Raw genomic sequence first — 20,003 nt, 5'->3', positions numbered from 1 at the left:
TAATTTGAACGTTTAAACTAGAATACCCCTTTCTTTACAATAACTTCCCTACTCTGCTCAACAAATCTCCCGAAGTCCTTGGAATCATGAGACTTTGAGGAAGTGACACACATGAGAACGACTCCTCCAAACCATGTGTTTTTTCTTGTCTTCCTTGACATTTACGTCCTGTGTCTGATCAGGAATTTGTAACTCAGATGAACTGTTCGTGGTAATGAGCCATTCTTAATACAGTCCTGATTGAATACCTCTCTCCAAGAAGGTCACGGCGCTTTACATATGTTGTCTAAATTGTCTTCAGAACATCGCTGGAGTAGGGTGACCACCCATTCAGAATTCACCTTGGTCTGCCAATCCAGATCTCTGTGAGGTTGACTTTCTTCCCCTTCAGAGCCCCAGAAAGACCGAAACCAAGTTCAAGTCTGCAGTGGCTGTAGCTACCACTGCTACATTCCTGAGCCTGGATAGTCTTAGGTCAGAATCAAAGCTAATTCTCTCAGCAGCAGCAGGAGAACCCAGAGTCAAGTCTCCGTGTAATACCCGTCTTAAAGCTCCAGAGATAAAGCGTGATGCGAGGGCAGAGGAAGATCACTTTCACCCAAGGGGGTATTGCTGGCGCCTTCAACTGAGTGTCTGGTGCCTGCAGTGTGTGCAGCCTGCGGTTCTTCATCACAGGCTCCTAAGTCCGAATCCCGTGTTGGGCACTTTGGGGGGAAGCAATGTGGTTTGGAGGAATCGGCACTGGATTAAGAGTAGGGAGCTTAGATTTCTGATCCCAACTCTGTCATTAACCATCTGTGTGTCCTTACTGAAGTCACTTATTCCCTTCAGACCTGTACATTGAGAGCATTGGATGAAATGATTCCCAGGGCCCTTTGCAGCTTTAGAGTCCAATGATTCTGTCCTTACTGCTCCCAGATTTCCTCCTCCAGACCTCCGTGCGCGTCACAGCTGGATCTGAATGCTCACGGCACTCTCTCTGTGCTGCTTTTCTGATGCTGGTCACCATCTTTTCCCCTTTATATATGTGCCTATCAACGACCATGTTGGGTCGGCATCTTCCCAAGGGCAAGAGTCCTTCACTTCATTTTTGTGTCCTGTACATAACGTTGGTACACTTATCTCTTGTCTCCTGTCCCTTGAACCTGTGAATCTCATTGGAGTCTTTTCAGCTCATTGACCTGTTACAAGTCTTTCCTATCTGGAAAGGAGAGACCCCGGCCCCATCCTCCTCCCCCATCCTCCACCAAGCCTCCTGTCTTCCCCACTTAGAGCTAATCTTCTTGAAATAGTTGTCTGCATTTCTCACATCAACTGTTCCCTTTCCTGTTACTCTCCCACTGCCCACAAGCTGGCATTTTGGCCCCTACCACCCAACAGAAACTGTTTTGATAAATTCCCTTAAAAGAAAAAATTTGTATTGCCAAACCCGGAAGGATACTGGGGCGTTTTCATCGTAGCGTCTAAGAGCACTTGCTCTGACCATCGCCTTGTTCTTGAAACTCCCTGCGTGGCTCCGGTGGGGCCAGCTCTTCTGCTCCTGCCTCTCTGGATGGCCCTTTGCTCTGTCCCCCTTAGACTCCCCTTCCTGGCTGTTCTCCACAGTTCTGCCCCTGGCTCTTGTCTCTCTTCACTCCTCATTTCCCTCTCTGGACAGTTTCAGCCACGCCCGGGGCTTCCACCACCTCCCAGAGCTGTCCCAACAGCTCGAAACCCACATTTCCAACTTCACCCCAAACGCAGCGTGTCCTGACCTGTGCCCATCAGTCTCTACACCCCCTCCCCGAACTGCTCTCTCGTGTTTTCCCGATTTAGGCAGTTATATACAGGACACAACGTTATGTATAGGACACAAAAGTGAAATGAATAGGCAGTGATCCCACTACACGTTTAGTTGTCCAGGCCTGGGGTCCCGCTGCCCCCTCATCCCTACAACCAGCCAGTTACCTCTGAGGTTTAGACCTTCCCTGCTGTACGTGGGCTGTTGCAGTAGCCTCTTAACTGTTCTCCCTGCCTCCTGTGTCTCTCTTCTACCATCCATCCTCCACACTGCAGCCAAAAATGACTTTTCAAGGACGCAGATGGGATCTCGTTGCCTTGCTCCTTAAATATTCTATGCCTGATCGTTGACTTTTAGAGGAAATTTCAGCTCCTTAGCACGTGGGATCCTCTAAGGCCTGGATGCCGGCTGCCCTGGCAGCCCCTTCTCGTGCCTTCCGCCCTCACACTGTGGACTCCCTCCAGGAGGACTGAGGGCTTTCTCACCACGGTGTCCTTGTGTGGGGTTGTCCATTCGTTTCAAGGGCCACCCCCTTCCTCTGCTGGCAAGTCCAACCAGCCTTTAGGACTCGAAGCAGATGGGCCCTTTGCCAAAATCCCCCCACCTCCCTCACCAGGCAGAATGAGGTATCTGCTCCCCTGGGCTCCCAAAGCACCTTTTCTTAAAAGGCAGGTCGACTTACTGACTCCTAAGCATTCCATTCTCATGTTAGTCTCTTCTCTACAAATTGAGCATGTTAATGAGTGAAGTGAGAATACAAGTAGACCCCACAACTCCAGGCCTGTGTTCTGTGCGTGAGAGCATCTTGCCTTTGAGAATAAACGAAGCAGCTCTGAATTATTTAGCCTCTTGTCCCCGGATACTGCTCCCTCTTACCTCTTCCTCTTGTGTTTTGAAGACCCTGGCAGGCATTAGGTGCACGTGGTCTCGACCGCCTGATAATCATTTCCCATCATTTCAGTGCCAGAGCCCAGTACCAATCCCCTTTCATTTCAATTAGATAAAGCCCAGAGCTGTGGCTGGCAAGTAAGGGAAGTCCACTGGGGAAATTAAAGGTTCAGAGAGAATAGGGCCCATTATAATAAAAGCATTTGCACAGCCACTGATTCCATCTACCCTGTGGCTGCGACGTTCCTTGGGGTAGGATGAAATATGAAGCAAGAGAACCCATGAAAGTCATTTGAGGAATTTATTTTAATTGGAAATGGTGGCAGCTTTCTGTGCTCTGCAGATCTTCAGATCACACCACAATGATGTGATTGGCATCGTTTAAAGAACCGTAGAGCATCTTGTTCTGCCACGATGCAGGATCTTGGTTCCCCTTTGTCTCAGGCGCTTCCTCCTCCTACGTATGTACCGAATGTGATCGTAAGCCCCTCACTCCCGCTTTTCCTCCTCCCTCCCTCTCTCCTTCCTTCCATTCTTTCGGTGCCTCTGCATTTCCTGTTTCACACCTCGTGTTTAATAAAAATGGGATAATGGCGCCTCAATCAATCAACTGGTCGACCTTCAGATTACTCAGAACTCTAAGAAACAGCCATGCAGCAGACATAGAATGGCCGGAAGAAAAACAGATCATCTGTGTTTAAATTTGTAATAATACAAAATAACAATAACTTTTTTTTTTCTATGCCTCATTCATTAAGCACGTCACATGCATTTTCTCAGGTGATTCTCGTGGCCCTACTATGCGGGGGTCACCTCCATCTCGCAGATGAGAAGACTGAAGCTCAGAGAAGTTAAGACGCTTGCCCGAGGTCACGTAGTTGTAATGAATGGCAGAACCAGAATTACCTGTAAGATCCAGGCAGAAACCATATTGAATGGCAGGACCAGGTTTTGAACTTGAGCCTGACTGCAAAGCCCACGTGTTAAGATACCATGTCACAGCGCCCCGGGACTTAAAAGCATCCTGTTTGCTGAACATCAAACACATGCTTGCATTTTAAGGTGGCTCATTTTAACTGTGAGAGGTCTCGTTATTATTTACGTGCCCTTATAACAATATCAGTAGTCGTGTTGAGTGGCGTGGGGTTTCTGAGACTGTTTGTTCGATCTGCCTTTACTTTCTCACTTTTCTGTTTTTAGATGCATCACCCCATTCAGATGAAACCTGCAGATAGCGAAAAATCAAACGGTAGGTGGTGACTGTCTTCCTTTCCCGTCTGTTCCTTTAAGTGAAGACGTGAGGTGGGGGGCGGGGAGAGCTGGCCCCGGTGCTGTTTCTCTGGGGAAGGCAGAGAGATGTGCTCCGGGAAACCTCCATCGCGGTGGGTACCTCGCCCTCCTGCCTCCTGTATCTTTGGGGTAAAGACCTGTGAAGATGCTACAAGGAACGGCTTTCTGTGTCCCTGTTTGGGGCTTGCTCTGTGTGGCCACCCTGTGGCTGTTGTTCACCTCCTCTGACAGCAGCTTGGGCACCTGATGGGGAGGGGTGACCTTATACTATGCAGAGAAGGTGAGTGAGAAGGGCATCGCCCACCAAGAATGAGGCTGTCTTTTTCCCACCCCCTCCCTTTGGTCCTCTGGCTTTGCGACTGTCTCACTGCACTTTTCTCTAGGTTGTATCCATGCATTTGCATCCACATTCACTGAGAATTCCGTCGGCTGATTAAATAAACATACAGTCGGTGCAAAAACAAAACAAAACAAAAATATGCATTTGATGAGGTCGGTGAAATAATTGAGACTTGCCTCTCCAAGACACCGGAGGGTTGCTAACCCCATTTCTCTCTGAAGTTTTTGCTCCCACTTCTGCAAACCTTCTGTCCCTGTTTTGTTCTTTGGACTGGCTGCATTGTATGTTAAAGGATCGTCTACCTTCCTAGACCTCAGCCCTCTCCTGCCCCACAAGACTGACATGGTCAGCATGGCCGCCTTCCTCCGGGCAGCTCTGCACCTCATTAATTAGTCATGGAGCAGAAGCCGTACACTTAGAGATCTGCATTGTCTGCCAGTGTAAATTATGACGGGGCTCCGCGTCTCTCCACGAGGTATTTTCTTTTGCTAATTGTAGTGCAGCCCATTTTCCGGCCCCATACACTAGACAGTTTCGAAAGAAATTCCGCATCGTACGGTGGTGTCTGTCGGAGAATAGATGTTGGTGCTTTCCCCACCGTCTCCTCACCAGCCACACACTTCTCTGCAAGTCTAACTCCCTTTTTCCTACAGTACTTTATCACAGGCGTGGCGTTGAATGTCAGAGGGTCTAAAATCCACCCCTGCTTCGTTGTGGGATCTTGGTCCAGTCGCCTCACTCCTTGACTTGACAGTTATTCATCGATTACTTACTATGTGCCAGGCATGTTGCCAGAGGCTGGGACTGCAGCCGTGAATTTTTAAAAGAAGAAAAGGACACAAAAGACACTGTCCCTTACCTGCTGGAACTCACATTCGTTGTCACTGGTTTCAGTTTCTAATAATCACTTGAAGACCAGACTTTAATCTCCTCGTTCATAGAATGGGAATAATGCTAATTGCCTCTCATCGATGAGCTTTTTTTTAAGACTCGTAGAAGATGTTTGTGACAGTGCCTTGTAAATGTTCGAGCACTTCTATAAGATGTTGGTCAGTGTTCCCTGGCCTTTAGGGGCCTTCGCCGAGTGTGTCTGCCCAGGCAGAAGGCCATCTCCTCGTGCCGATTTGTTCCAGGAGTGTGTGTTACAATCTGTTCTCTTCCTCCTGGGAGAGAGGCGGGATGGATCTAGAATTTGTGGGATGAATTCCATCAGTGAAGGTCATCCTGGCACATCCAGCCACCAGGAGATGCCCTCTGTCCTTTGGCCCCATAATTCTCCAAACCGTGTCAGGACACGGGCCATGGGATCAAAGTCTGCAGGAGGGGGTTCGTCTGAACCTTAGGCCATAGTGATAAAAACGTGACAGAAGAGAGAACCAAGTTGGAAATGTCTGACTTAAAATACCCAAAGAGTTGAACCGAGAAAGGGTTTCTTCTTCTGCATTTTCTCCTGTGCAGGTGCGAACCCTGACTGTCCACAGGGTAGCTGCCGGGAGGGCTCAGAATGGTCAGCTGCCCTTGCTGTCCTCTGTCTCCTGTGGACACTGAGGGTAGTGTTTGCTTTGGACCTAAAACCACAGCAACAGAATCAAACTGCCGTGGGCACACCCCATGTTGCACGATCTCAAAATCCAAGCATGATTGGGCTCCGTTCTACTAAGATGAGCAAATACCTAAAAATGCCATTTTTCAGGAAGTGCCCCAGGGTAGCAGGTGAAATCTCTTTTGAGGAGCCCGGACTTGACCCGGACCCTGCACTTATTGGCTGTGACCTTGAGCAAGTTCTTTACTAACCTCACGCAGCCTCCGTCTCTCCCGCTGTAAGAGGGGCTCCGGAAGCCTAGTCTGTGCTCTTCCTGTAAGGCCCGCCTTACAGAGTCATCATGCAGTTAACACCCACAGAGCTTGGCGTAACACCTGGCACGTAGCGTGCGTGCAGTCTGCTACATTGGTGGCCTAGCTCCAGCCAGTTGAGGTAGTTGTTTTGCTGCATCCTGAGAGCAGAGGCCAGCCCTTCCAGCCTTGGGCTCTTCCTGCCAAAGCTTAGATCTGTGCACCTGAAGGAAAACACCCAAACCTTCTTGCTGGGCCAGTTGTCCCTTTGCTTGCAGATCTACCTTCATTTTCTGACTTTCCAGTAAAAAGAAAAAGTCAAACAGTGTAAATGGACCAAAAGCTGCTTTGAAAGAGCTCTTCTTCACGGAGGCTCAGAGGGACCCCCACCTTGCATAGCCATGAGCAGACTTCAGGGTTGTCCTTGGAAGAATCAGGAGAAAGGTATCATTTCCCAAAGCCAGGGATAAAAGCTGCAAGCCTTTTCTGATTCCACATGACATTTTTAACAGGTAAGCATAGTTTCTGCAGCTCAGAGAGCACCAAGATTTCTTTGGCTCAGATGCTCGAAATAGCTCCTGTGGTTGTGAAAGAAGTATAACGAGCTCTAATTGCACTTTTTTTTTGAGTTTGCTGACATTTATGGATGACACAAAGGGCTCATCACAGTGAAACAGTTACTCTCTTCATTATCATTGTGTTCAGATTTCCCGAACTTCGTATTTGCTGAGCAAGGCTCATCACAGATTCATTAGTGATGGACAAACGAATTCCGGAAAAGCAATCACTCTTTTAAGCTTTTGTCCATGCAGGGATTCTGACAAAGCCCAGAAATGTTAGTCTGCTGTATCTGCCCTGCACTTTACTCTCTTACCGAACGGGCTTCTGAAATCTCCATGGCTTCCTAGAACCTGCCCTTCCAATGGCTCTGATTTCAGCTGCAGTCTCTAGCGCATTTATGTAAGCTCCGAGCATCTTCCATTTCTTATGCTTCTTCTGCGCCAGGTATCCAAACAACGGATCCTCCTCTGGATTGGCAATACGATGTCAGGGACTTTGAGAAGAACACACTGAGTATATACCCAGATTTCAACAGCACCCACCTTTTTTGGTGATTTTTCCCTGACACCTAGTTGAGTGGATGGTACAGGAAGGGCATTGGAGGAGGCCTGGATTACTTCAGGGACCAGCCACACTCACACACACGTAGTCACTCTTTATCATTCTCTCTCCCATTTGAGGGCCTGTTTTCCTGCTTTTAACCTTCCATCACTGTGCAGAAAAAGCAACCAGCCGTGCGAGATCGAAAGCGAAACGCAGTTGCTGGATCTGAAGTCGGTCCAGCAGTGGGTGACAAGGAAGTCGTGGCGGTTGCCTTTGGTTCTGTTTTTGGAGTCTCGGGAGCTGGAGCCAGTGTTCACTGTGAGGTCACACTTCTGACTTGAAGGATTATTTTTGACTCTGTAGGCAGAGTATCAGAGCTTTAACCTCCAACCTCACAGCTTGTCAGGGTCCTTAGAGCCTCGAATCCAGAAATGCCATTTAAACGCCCCCCCCCCTCCCCGCCAATCTCTTTCCTCAAGGCATCTGAAACCCCCCGTGGCTGTGCATCAAGTTCCGAGATCACAAGAGTCAGGATGACCCGACGTTGTCATCCTGGGGAGGGCGAGGCCTGTAGAGATAGGAATCCAGGGTGCAGTCCCTTGCTGATGTACTAGAAGATGAAGAAATCATTTTGAAATTCAAAGTAGAGAGACCCGTGGATTCGGAGGCCGTAATTAAATGCCATATGTTAGCACTAACACATTGAAAAGTTGTTAATTAATTCAGGCCGCCCCGAATCCAGGTGTGACTTTGACAGATTGTACACCGGTGTGTTAGCACAGACTTACAATTAGGGGGGTTTTAAAAAATGAAGTTTCTAGTCCCTGAACTTAAAAAAGTCCCCACTTGTATTTAATATTAACCCCTTCTCATTTATACCACGGAAGGGGAGCTGGCAGTGGTCACTGGTATGAATCCACTTTCAGTTCTGCTACTGTTATTGACGGCAGCAACCCCACCTGTGCAGCACGTGGTATATGAAGTATTTCCCCTCATTCATTCATTGGTTATCCTAAAGGAAAACAGACTTTTTCTTTAGAGGGCAAACACCTTATCTTTTCTTTTCTTTTTTTTTTTTTAGTTCCCCTAAAGCACTTAGCAGAATACTGTGAACATGTTAGGTTTATCTAAGCAATTGGCATTCTTGTGGATTGAAAAAACTGGTGAGATACTTAACTGCCCATGAATACTTAGGAAAAGCCCACCAGGAAATTCATCAAACATTGATGAAAAAGTTAAGTGATTTCAAGATAATTTTGTTTAAAATGTTGACAAAGCTGTTTAGCGATCCTTAGAATGGGGATCCTAGGAATAAAGATTTTCACTGGAAGAGCGGGAAAACTCACTGAGAGGAAAGCTGGATCTTTGTAGCTATTCCCATTTTGCCAGTAAAGCAAACAAGGCCCAACTGTGAAAACCACAGAGCTACTTTGGCTTGCAGAAGGTTGCCAACATCCAGGTTCCTTTATACATGCACACACGTGCCGACACACACACAGGAAAGGAAGTTAGCACTTTCAGTAGCATATGGAGGGTGCAGATTTCCTTTTCTTTTTAGCTAATACTTGTTACTGAAAAAAGTGACAGTTATCTTTCATTTCCCTGCCTGAGTTTACCCCTTCATTGTGCCTAAGAAGTCAGGATTGCTTCGTAAATGGTTTCCATTTTTCGTAAATCCATCATAGGAAAAAAGTCATACTTGAGCTTCTCGGGAGCTGCGCATTTAGTTGACTATAGCATCCCGCACCCTGAAGCTCAAAGCCCGAAAATTGTCTTCGCTAAATACCGTCATTATCGGTTTATCAGGGAAACCAAGGACCAACTGGGACTTTATCCTTTGCTTTTGTTTGAAAACCTGATTCTTCAGGATAAGAAAAAATACAACAGAAATTTTTTTCTACTCGTCAAGGTATCAGCCATAGCTTCCTCGGGGTAGGAGTCCCAGAGATGAGGGCAGGAAGGGATCAGGGCGGGGGGCAAGAACTACAGCTGCAAGTTTTCCCTCCCTCCCCAGCCCCGTTTCTGCCAGTCCCATCCGTTCCCCTTCTGCTTCAAGGGAATGCCACGTGCCCTCAGGGCCACTGGAGTCCTCGCATGCTGAGGAGTCTGGCATCGCACTGGAGGTCAAAGGCTCCCGTTGGAAAGAAAGCACCTCTTCTGGGGCATCTGATGCTTCTAATTCTTAGACCCCAGTGCCAACACAGCCCTCAACTTACTATGCTTTCACCAGTTCCTAGTAGATCATCGGTAGTCCACTTACTCTGACAGGAGAAAGAAGGACTTCTTAAATTTAAAACTCTTCGTCTACATAAAGCAAGTAGAGTCCTCAGCATCAGAGCCAGTGACACCCCCTTTCTCCCTGAGGAAGCTCAACACAGGCGGTGGCCCTGGACCACCTGTGACCTTCCTTCTGCATCAGGCCCCTCTCTGCAGATGAAGCAGAAAATGGTCCCTGTTGTGCTTCAGTCGGGCTGCCTTCCTCCGTCCACCACAAAGACAGTCCTTATTCATTCCTGACTGTGCGCCTTGTTCGGTTAGTACATGATGCCCCCAGCACACTACCAGTCCATCCAGACCCTGCCCGTGCTTCTTAAAGTCCGGTTTCAATTCCACATCTAACATCAAGCCTTTCTCAAACTCTGGTACCCGATTCGTAGTTCACAAGGATTGTGTAATTGTGGTTTTCAACCTGTATCCTTTGGAGCCCTCGTTTCTCTGCGTTGTCTTGGGAGCCGCCACCAGTGTGGAGAGAGAGGCTGGGTAGAAAGCGATGCTGAAGTCCATGTTCAAGTGCTTCATTCAGCCAAAGCGTGTAACCAGGCTGCCTTCTCTCCACCACTTGAGAGAGAGAGGGAAAGGAAAGAGAAGAGGAAAAAGAATCAAGTTGAAACCTTCATTCTGTGGATGACAAGACTCAGGTCCACAGAGGTCAGCTCGTCCTCCAAGGTCACCCATCACCTTCATGGCAGCACTGGAACGAGGACCAGGGTCTCCCAGTCACAGCACTGCCCTACCCTCCCAGCCTCATCTGCCTCCTCTGGACTTGTCAGAAACACAGAAGAGTGAGCAGAACCCTGCGCTGAAGAAGGTACCAGAACCTGGTGCAGGTTGGGCCACCTCCTTGTAGAATGATCCTTGGCCAGATCCTTCCCCCTGCTGGGCCTTGGCATCTCTTTACAGTCAGACAAAACGTCTTTCACGTCTGTTACTTCCGGCCTGGGAGTCTACAACTAGGAGCTCTTAGCCCCTCAGCGCCACCCTTGTCCAATATAGTAGTCACATGCAGCTTTTAAATTTTAAATTAGTTAAAATTACATCACATGAAAAATTCACTTTCTCGATCACACTAGCCACCTTTCAAGTGCCCAGTGGCCACACATGGTTTTCGCTACTGGGGTGGACGTCACAGACCAAACTTTCCCCTTCTCCCCGAGTTCTACTGGACGGAGCTGCTTCAGAGTAAATGAGTCTCTGTTCCATTATAGATCTTCCGTCCCGGCTCCTGGAAGACACAGACCAGGGATTCTGACTTACGTACCCGAAGCAACTGGCCCTGGCAAGTCTAGAATACACTCTTGCCAGTTAAATGATAATGAGACACTTACTGTCCAGAAAAAAGAGTAAGAAAAACAGAAATAAAAGCCAATTAAATAGCAATGACAAGATTATAATACAGATATAAAATGATCCCGTAAGCTAGGACTTTCTGAAGTGCTGGTGTAGCCGGCTATCTTTCTTTCTTTTTTTTTTTTTATTTTAATTCTAAGAAATGGATTGAAATGAAACATGGGAAATAAGCAAGACTTCTCCCTGAGGGCTTCTAGGACGATCTTTTGCTCTGTCTCCTACAAACGGCTCCAAACACTGTCTTGAAATCCATAATAATCGTGCCTTTGAGGCTGAGTGTAGGCCAGTTATCCTGAGCACAAGCATGTCAGTTTAGGGAAACAAATCTCCCCGGTCATCAGAGGTAAACCTTCCCTAGTCTTTACCCACTGACAGCTTCCAAGGTTAGAATTTGCACGTTGTTGCCCTGACGCCCAAAAGGCGTTTCTGTTCATCAAGAATCCTACCTCCAAGTGGGCAGAATAGCATTATTCCTTCCTTGTTCTTTTTCTGGTGACGGGTGTCACCCCGAGATTGGGGCCACGCTGACATGATTCTCAGATAACCGCAGCCCCACTGACTTGGCCACAGTTGCCTTCAGCTTTAGTTGTAAGGTGCAGACCACATGTGCTGACCTGGGTAGGGCTGCGTAGCCAGTGCTATGGACAGAAGGCCCCTTAACCAGCTCTCTGGAGAAATTCACGTCTCTCCTGTCTCCTGTTCTCATCTGGACCAGTGGGGACAAAGCTATTTGAAATCAGGGAAGGAGAATGTTTTCTTCCACTGAATCCTTTGTTAAAAGTTTTGTTTCTCAATTTTCCACTATATCTGCTTCTGTTATTTTTCCTCTCCCGATCTTTCTCTTTCGCTGTCACTCAAGTTAAAAGAACATCTACCCCCCCCCAAAAAAAAAAAAAACATTAAAATCTGTATCCCAAAATATCTCTATGGGACAGTAGCATTTAGCAGTTACTTAGAACTTTAACATTTTAGTAAACATATTACTGCTTCCAAATGGGGGGAAAGGACTTAAAAACAGTGTTTCGTGTCCTTTGAAGTTGTTTTATTAATAAACAAGCTCCCAGTGTTGGAACAGGAGCCGAGATGCCGAGCAAGGGTGGGGAGAGCAGAGACGGCACGTGTGGAGGAGGAAGGTGGCCTGGGTGTCTGAAGAGTTAGCCTCGGGACCCAGTCGGAGGTGGTGATGACGCATTGATTACGAGGAGGAAGGTGAAGTGGCCTTGGCTCATTCATTATTTCTCTCTCCTAGCCGTGGAAGACAGAAAATTGTTCATAGGAATGGTTTCGAAGAAATGTAATGAGAACGATATCCGGGTGATGTTCTCTCCATTTGGCCAGATAGAAGAATGCCGGATCCTCCGGGGACCCGACGGGCTGAGTCGAGGTGAGTGTGCTCTCTGCAGAGTCTCTGCCCTTAAGTGCTAATTGGAGCTCTGTGTCCCAGTCAAGGTAGACATAGCTCCCACACGCAGCAAGAGGTCACCCTGAGATACGTCCTGCGGGACGAAGTTATCCAACCCAAACTTTTCACCATAGCTGGGATGATCACCTTTTATTTCTCAAGTCAAGAAGGTCCTAGTGGCAGCATATTAGCCCAGGTTATCGCTGTCAGACGGGAGGCCCACAGGCTGCCCTGCCGTTACACATCCCTCTTCAATCTCACATTGAAGGAGCTTTGGGAGGTATGAGGGAGAGATGCGGAGAGCGAGAGAGAATGTTTGCTGCTCGCATCTTAGCCTTCTGGCTTTGTGCCTGTGCCTGGGAGAATGCTGAGCGTGTGGGCCTCTTGACTGAGAAATAAACCAAGAAGAAAGGCCCCTGTCCCCGCATAGTGCAGATACAGACTCAGGGTAACCAGGCCTGTCTCAGGGCATTAGGGTTTTATGGCAAAGAGCAAAGCTCCTGGAGTCCTAAACACAGGGATCCATTAAGTGACAGAGAAGTGACTTCGTCCAGGAGAAGATTGTAGGTTCTTCTTTGTCACCGTGATAGAGGCAAAGGCTGGGGCTTCGAGTGCGGACGAAAACCAGTGTTTCCGCGAGCAGCCACGCAAGGTAGCTGGAGATGACTCTCTTCTGTCCACGTTTACCTCCCCCTTGGATGGACCCACACGCCTCCCTCCTTAAACCGCTTATAAGGCTTGTCACCGTGTTCCCAGCCATCTGACTAGTTTCCTGAGTCAGCCCAGGAGGCCCAGGGGAAGACGCACATGGAAAACACATTTCTCCATTCTCGTAAGAAATCCGTCTTTTTGCAACACAGAGAGGATTTCATTCAATTAATGGGGTTTCCATGTAGAAATGTCTTTACATTCCCCATCTCTGGTTCTGGGACTGCACTGCCCGCGCCCCATGTTGAAAGAAAAGGTTAAGCCTTAAGTATCAAGGGACTAGTTTTCATTCATCTCCCTGGTCTTACGTAAACTCAGCGCCCTGGGAGGAAGAACATTTGTTCTTTTGACTTTTAGACATAAAGCTTCGTGATGCCAACTGCTAGAATCGAAGGCACAGGGAGCAAAAGTTTTCCACCTACCTCCACCTCCAAAGCCCTGAAACAGAGGTGATCTCGGGGAAAACTAGGAGGGGGAGGAATGACTCCAAGCTTGTGATCCCTGTATTTTCTTCTGAAGGTGGTTTTAAAAAAAAAAAAAGGAGGAGGAGGAGGCCTGGAAATGACACGTAACACTCGCTGAAAGATGGGAGTCTAAAAGCTGAGCAAGACATGATGTTGAGTGGGGCCCCTAAACAGCAGACCCAGTGCCTCGAGCTAATCTGTCACTTACCACGTGTGCCTTTACCAGTGTCACCCAAAATAGTTCCTTGTCCTGGGCACCCGCATCGCCTCTGGTTCCCATCCAGCCTCGCAGGCAGAAGGATACCAGGATTTCGGTCCTGGGTCCCTCTGTGCCATCCTGGAGATACGCACCAGGAGAGCTTATCATCACATCTGATCCAGGAGAGGCAGATAGGCAGACAGACCAGGAGAGCGAATACCACGGGAAAAAGCAGCGGGGCTGAGGAAGAATTAAGTAGGCAAGAAAGACAAAAGAATATTTTTGCGATCCCTCTTCTGCTGCCAGTTTAGTAATAAGAACCACTGTTGTCTCCCTGTGACTATTCTCAGTCACAACTTGCGTGTCATCATTGCACTTTTGCATTTGCCAAGGTGTACGGCTTGGAGAAAGAACCGATAGGCATAGGGAAATGTATAGTGCCTTAGAGGTCAGTGACCCTGGGGCCCAGTCCCAGAACTTCTCCTGACATGCGTCATGGGCGTGGTCCATTCATTTTCCTGTCTCTGTCCTCAGTTTCCACACTCGAAAATGGCAGCAGTCTTAATATCTGTCCTGCTTGTCTGATGGGGCGTGATTAGCTTCTGCCGTGGTAGGTTTTTGTAGAGCCAGGCCATGCATAGTGTTTCAGAGACCTTGACTATGAAGTAGGAACGCTGGACTCCTGTTTTCCCTCTGCTGATTTACAAACTGATTCTCTGCCTCAATTTCTCCATCTGTCCAGTGGGGACAGTGATGAAGAGCATTGGTGCCTAGAGATCCTTGAGCATATGTTAGCTATTTTTGCAGATGAGATTTTTTTTAAATGGTCAAAACTTTCACGGGAAAGGGCGTCAAGACACTGTACTTGATGGGAGAACCTGACCAATTCCGTCTGCCGTTGGATTGATGAACCAGCCCTTGACGCCAGAAGCAGCCTGTTTCTGAAACAAGTGATGAGAGTGCTCATCAATATTTTATGCAACTGCTGGTTCAACGTAAAGAGTAGAATCCTCCTCCCTGCCCCCCGCTTTTTTTTAACAGAAAAATAATTTCTGATTTTCTGGCAAACGGATGAGAATTCCCTGTGGCAAGAAAAGAAAATACTCATTTATTCTCATTTGTTCTGAGACATAAGGACAGACAGTGTTGCATTTTTCAATTAGCAGGACCCAGGGACTCCCGGGTACTGGGGACTGTTCCTGAATCAGTGATTTGTTGAAAGAACAGTTCTCTTTCATGCTACTCTTTTGCTTTCATTAAAGAATTGGCGTTTTCAATCAAATATTAATAAGTGCGGCGCTGCAGATCAGGGGCGCTCAGCATTTCTGGTCTCCATGCCTGTTGCTGGCTCAGCTGTTTACAAAATAAATAAAAATGAAGTGAAATGAAAGCTTGGCTGCTCTGAAAAGTACCTTGTAATACTAAACCAGGGTGTAAGTTAGTCAGTAGGAAAGGATTTAAATCGAACCATTTGATTATAATGAGGGAGAGGTGCCCTTGAGTGGTTCACTTTTCTTGTTTTTGCTTTTGCCCAGTTCAGCTACAAGAAGGAAGACAGAGGAGGCGGTTAGTAGCCCTGGGTCCCCAACAGGCGTCACGTGTCGTTCATTCTCCGCCACATCAGTGGTTGACATTCCTACCTGGCAGGTGTTAACCTGAGGTTCCTCCAGGCTGTTGATTCAGTACCCCTGCCCCAAATCAGAGTAGTGGGCTGCCAGGACCCACATCTTTGTACCTATTTAGCCCTGCTATACTTTCAGTTAGAATCACTGTCTAAAAAAAAAAAACAAAAAAAAATCATGATCTACACATTGGCAAGAAAGACTATTTTAAAAGTCCCATAGGTATTCACCATCACCCAGATCTGTGTCATGTTTTAAGATGGGACCTCTCTGCCCCATCCCGCTGGGAAATTGTCATGCCTATACATAGACAGCACCTGCCAAGCCTGTCGAAACCACTCAACGAACGTTAGGACTCTGCCTCGCTTTACGCGGTATGCCCACATCTGAACGTGCATTTTTTCCCCTTTGGGGGCAGTAACCCATTCTGCCGTTTTTTTCTGATTTGGAAAACCTGGTTTGAGATGCTTTCACGCCCCTTATGATACTCAGATCCTTCTGCAGTGGCAGATCTACCTCTCAGGCCCGCTGTGTGAGCCTTCATTGAGAAAGCAAGCCAGGGTAGCACAAGCCCACACATGGCCAGTGAAATGAGATGTTTGCTCTCAGAATCAAAGCTTGAGGCTTCTGAGCCAACATACTTACTGGACAGTGTCACCTTAGCATGTTGATTTCCTAAAATACACATGTTCTCACTTACCCACAGTCCCACAGTCCGATTGGACTATTTGGGTACAGTCTGCCAGGTTTGCTGCACCATAGCAACCAAATATCTGTAACTCAGAGACAGTGAAGGGGTTGATTTCATTTTTCTTTCCCATAAACTGCAGTCAAATCTTCACTGCCATTTAAGGTAACCTTCTGCTGGTTTAAGAATATTCCAGCTGTGTTTATGGTGTTCCAGCATTCTCCTGCCAAAACCTTTGACAAATGAATTGGCGGTATCTTCAGGGATGTTAGCGACCACAGACTGGATTTAGCCATTAAATCCTCATTTATTTTCGTTATATCTGATCAGGATATTGGGAGAGGGCTTTTGACTTTTAAAACGTACATGGAGAGGACTCAGTTCTGATCGTGACATTTTAGTCTTGCCCACGTGGTACCCAAAGGTTCAGATATGTGGAAACCTTTATCAGATGCCCCCTGGGTTATTAAATGCATCTTGTCATGCTGCTCTGGGTACAGTCTTCCAACCTCATCTCAGGGATGAGATTTTTGCCAACTATTAAGTCCTAGTCCGCACTCAGCCTCAGGTGCCGTGAATGAAAGATCTCTCCATGCCAATTTTAACTAAACTAACCCAGCGTTGGGGATTGCACATTAGAGTATTATTTTTGATGCTCCAATGTTATACTCATAGCATATGTTTAAACCCTGCCATTGCTCAAAAGATACTGAGAGGAAAAATTGGCTGCATTAAGATCTTTCTACAGCTGAAGAGGAATTTATAAACAAGTTTCCATAGGCTGAAATCTTCTCAGCCACACAAGTTATTTTAAATTATGCTTCCTTCAGTTAACATATAGCAGCTGTTGCTCCTCTTTCAAAGAAGCAGCAGAAAAGCAAGAGACCCTGGCATCATTGTATGTGCTTTTAAAAGTGCCTCTACCTTTTTCATTACTTTCTCTCTCTCTCTCCCCTTCTTTTTGATGCAGAGCAAGAATTCATCTAGTTCTCTCAAAATTCTCATGTAGCCTAGAGAAAAGGTAGAACACCTGAGTTTAAGATATCCTTTCAACTGAAATGACAAGTGTTAATAGCTGGGTTCCAAAATCTGCTCTGTGCTTTCCTTAGATCCTGTCTGTAGGAGGAAATGACTTTGAGAAACCTTTTCCCAGTCAATCATTTATCTATTTTAGCAGCAAGAAGACAACCTCACTGAAATAGGAGGAGTTCAGCTCCTTTCATTTCTATGAGCAATCTCTGACACTCTGCAAGTGGAGACAATAAATAGTGGCAGGCTAAATTACAGGTTGGACACATTTACAGAGGGAATTTTTGCCTTTTTTTTTTTTTTGCTATTATGTATTTGGAAGCTTTGAGACAGTAATATATGGGCTATCTTACCCCACCCCCCAAAAATAGCTTTATTGTCTTGGTACCTGTATTTTTTTTCTCCCAATCTAAGTTCTCCAGCATTTTGGTCGGTCACCAGCATGCTCAACAGTCTAGAACAGTTGAGGGCTGACCCTATAAGGTCGGAGCAGTTGTCCGTCAAGACCCAGTAGCCTCTGCTGTACCCAGAAGCTCATCTTAGAGAAGAGGACAACTGACCTAAGTCATTTCTGTCCAGCGGGAAGTCATCTGGCTGGTTTGTAGAAGAAGCCAGCAGCCCATTTTGACTGTAGGAGCTTGTGTGACCCTACGTTAGTGAAAAGCGCAGCCCATTTTGACTGTAGGAGCTTGTGTGACCCTACGTTAGTGAAAAGTGCAGATTTGAGGGCCCACCCCAAAGCCAGTGTTTTCAGTGGTGCTGAAAAGAAAATGAAAATCTAGCCAGGACCTCCTGTTTTAGAGATGTTACAAAGGTTAACTGGCTACCAACCCATGGAACATTTGGTTCTGAAGTTGCTTAGCTTCATCCAGAGCGGCAGAGAGAGTGAATCTTTCAGCACGTGCTCCCATTTAATAAATGACAGTAATTTTCTCCCTTAAGTAATTGAACACAGCACCCAGTAGGGAACTTGACAGAGCCCCTAGGAGGCCAGTTCTCTCTTACTGCACCACTGCCGGGAGAATAAAAAAGTTAAAGGAGTCATCAGATTTGTCAGATCATTTTTTGGATGGGATGAGGATTGTATAATTAGAAGCATCAGTCAGCCTTTTAATTGCAGGTTTCACAGAGGGGAAGGGGCAATGGTTCGAGTTTATAGAGAGATCATTTCATTGTTCTCTTGCTAAGACTTTGCTTTTGAGACCTGTTAATTGCTTGATCTTTCTCCCGAACTTACTTACAAAAGCTCTGCCTGCTCTGAAATTGTGGTAGATGCATAAACTCTGCCTTATTGATTTTTGTTGACATTTTACATTTTTTTATGCATTCTTAACCTCCGTTTAGAAGCTGTTGGTTTGGCACATGCTCCCAGATAATAAGAGCAAGCGAAGTGAATGAAACAGGCTTCTTGACTCCTAAAAGCAGAGTTAGTGGGGCTTCCCTGGTGGCGCAGCGGTTGAGGGTCCGCCTGCCGATGCAGGGGACGCGGGTTTGTGCCCTGGTCCAGGAGGATCCCACATGCCGCGGAGCGGCTGAGCCCGTAGGCCGTGGCCGCTGGGCCTGCACGTCCGGAGCCTGTGCTCCGCGGCAGGAGGGGCCGCGGTGGTGAGGGGCCTGCGTACCGCCAAAAAAAAAAAAAAAAAAAAAAAGCAGAGTTAGTCTGGGCTTCCTATGGCCTCAAATATGCCTCCATTAGATGATTTGCTTGTGCCTCTACTGTAGCCTCCAGACAGGAAATGAAGGGACTTCCCCGGCGGTCCGGTGGTTACGAGTCTGCACTTTCACTGCCAGGGGCAGAGGATTGATCCCTGGCCTGGGAACCAAGATCCCGCAAGCCACGCAGCACCAAATTTTTTTTTTTAATTTTTAAAATAAAAAAATGAAAAAGAAAAATCTCTTAGCGTTATTTCCTCTGTTAATAGTACCACTGATCATCACAATCTTCAAGAGATACTACTTTGAAACAGATGGTAAATTGGGGACTCTGTCATTTTAGAGCTGAGTCTATTTCAGTATGGAGCCAGCAGAGGTCCTGTTGTAGATCTCACACACATCATCTAGGTGCCTTAGAGAAGGCTGCCCAGCTGCTTCTGTTGATGACAAAAGCCACAGCCACTGTAGGTACAGGCAGCATGTTGAAACAGTCAGCTTCACCAGCTGCTGTAACGTCAGAAAAACCATAGGAGGTAGCTTGGCATCCTTCGTGGGCTAGACGTCGGGCTTCAGTGAGGACAGCTTAACGGAGGTGAATGAGAGGAACCTCCCATGTACAGAGAGTTTTTGTGTATTAAAAATTACAGCATGATGCCAAAAAAAAAATGCATTGACTTATTTTCATGACTGGTGGTTGTTGTGCTTTGGGGGTAGTGGGCAGGCATTGCTTTCTCTTACTGCTGTTTGATTGAAAGGTGCTAATACAGTATTGACTTGATAATCTCACCAGGTACCCATGCAGAGCAAACAAAGAAAATGCGTTTAATGGCTCCCACAGTGACTCCCATACACCAAGCCACCCACTGGTTGTTTGGATGTAGAATGTTCTGTTTGGCTTCCCGGCCACAGAGGCAACCATCTCACGTGATTGGTGCCAGAATTCCACTTTTGTGCACTCGCTCTGAGATGACAAGCTTCAGCCCCTCGGTGTTTAGATCTGCTTCATTGGGAAATCTTTTAAGTAGTAATAATAATAATGTTTTCAGGCAATTGAGTAGAACACTAAATTATTCTCTGATACCTAAGTTCAAACTGTGCAAGGCTAAAGAAGCTGAAAATCAATGCACTTTTAAAGTCATTAGAGATCATAAGTGAAATAGTCAGCATTGCTTTAGCTAAGCTTTTAGTGTGCCGTGGTATTATTATAAAATCAGCCTGAATCTGCATTAATTTCACAGTCTTTTTCTCTGAGAAGCCCAAGGGTGCATGATGAATAAAATGTAAATTTCAGAAGGCAGTGCTTTTATTAGTGGAAAGGGCAGTGAGCCATGTAGCTGGAGCAGTGACCTGCATGGTAGCCAGCACTGCTACAAGAA

The 20,003-nt window shown here is 46.8% G+C and overlaps 1 protein-coding gene across 7 annotated transcripts in view; it reads left to right on the top strand.

Moving 5' to 3' along the window:
• CELF2 (CUGBP Elav-like family member 2) overlaps positions 1–20,003 on the top strand; it is a 309,637-nt gene that overhangs the window by 221,050 nt on the left and 68,584 nt on the right. For 6 of the 7 annotated variants that reach the window (XM_089906516.1, XM_022580273.3, XM_030761776.2 and 3 more), the window contains 2 exons: positions 3,869–3,917; positions 12,112–12,246. In XM_089906516.1, coding sequence (XP_089762642.1) covers positions 3,869–3,917; positions 12,112–12,246 — 184 coding nt within the window. Of the gene's footprint in view, positions 1–3,868; positions 3,918–12,111; positions 12,247–20,003 lie in introns of those variants that run through there. The other variant, XM_089906517.1, reaches the window with a different exon arrangement.

Source organism: Delphinapterus leucas, chromosome 2 (genome assembly GCF_059928025.1).
Source record: "Delphinapterus leucas isolate spDelLeu-1000000601 "Yukka" chromosome 2, BTC_Dleu_Yukka2, whole genome shotgun sequence".
NCBI lineage: Eukaryota > Metazoa > Chordata > Mammalia > Artiodactyla > Monodontidae > Delphinapterus > Delphinapterus leucas.
The sequence above is the reverse complement of the archived record's forward strand: the minus strand, read 5'-3'. Positions and strand labels throughout refer to the sequence as shown.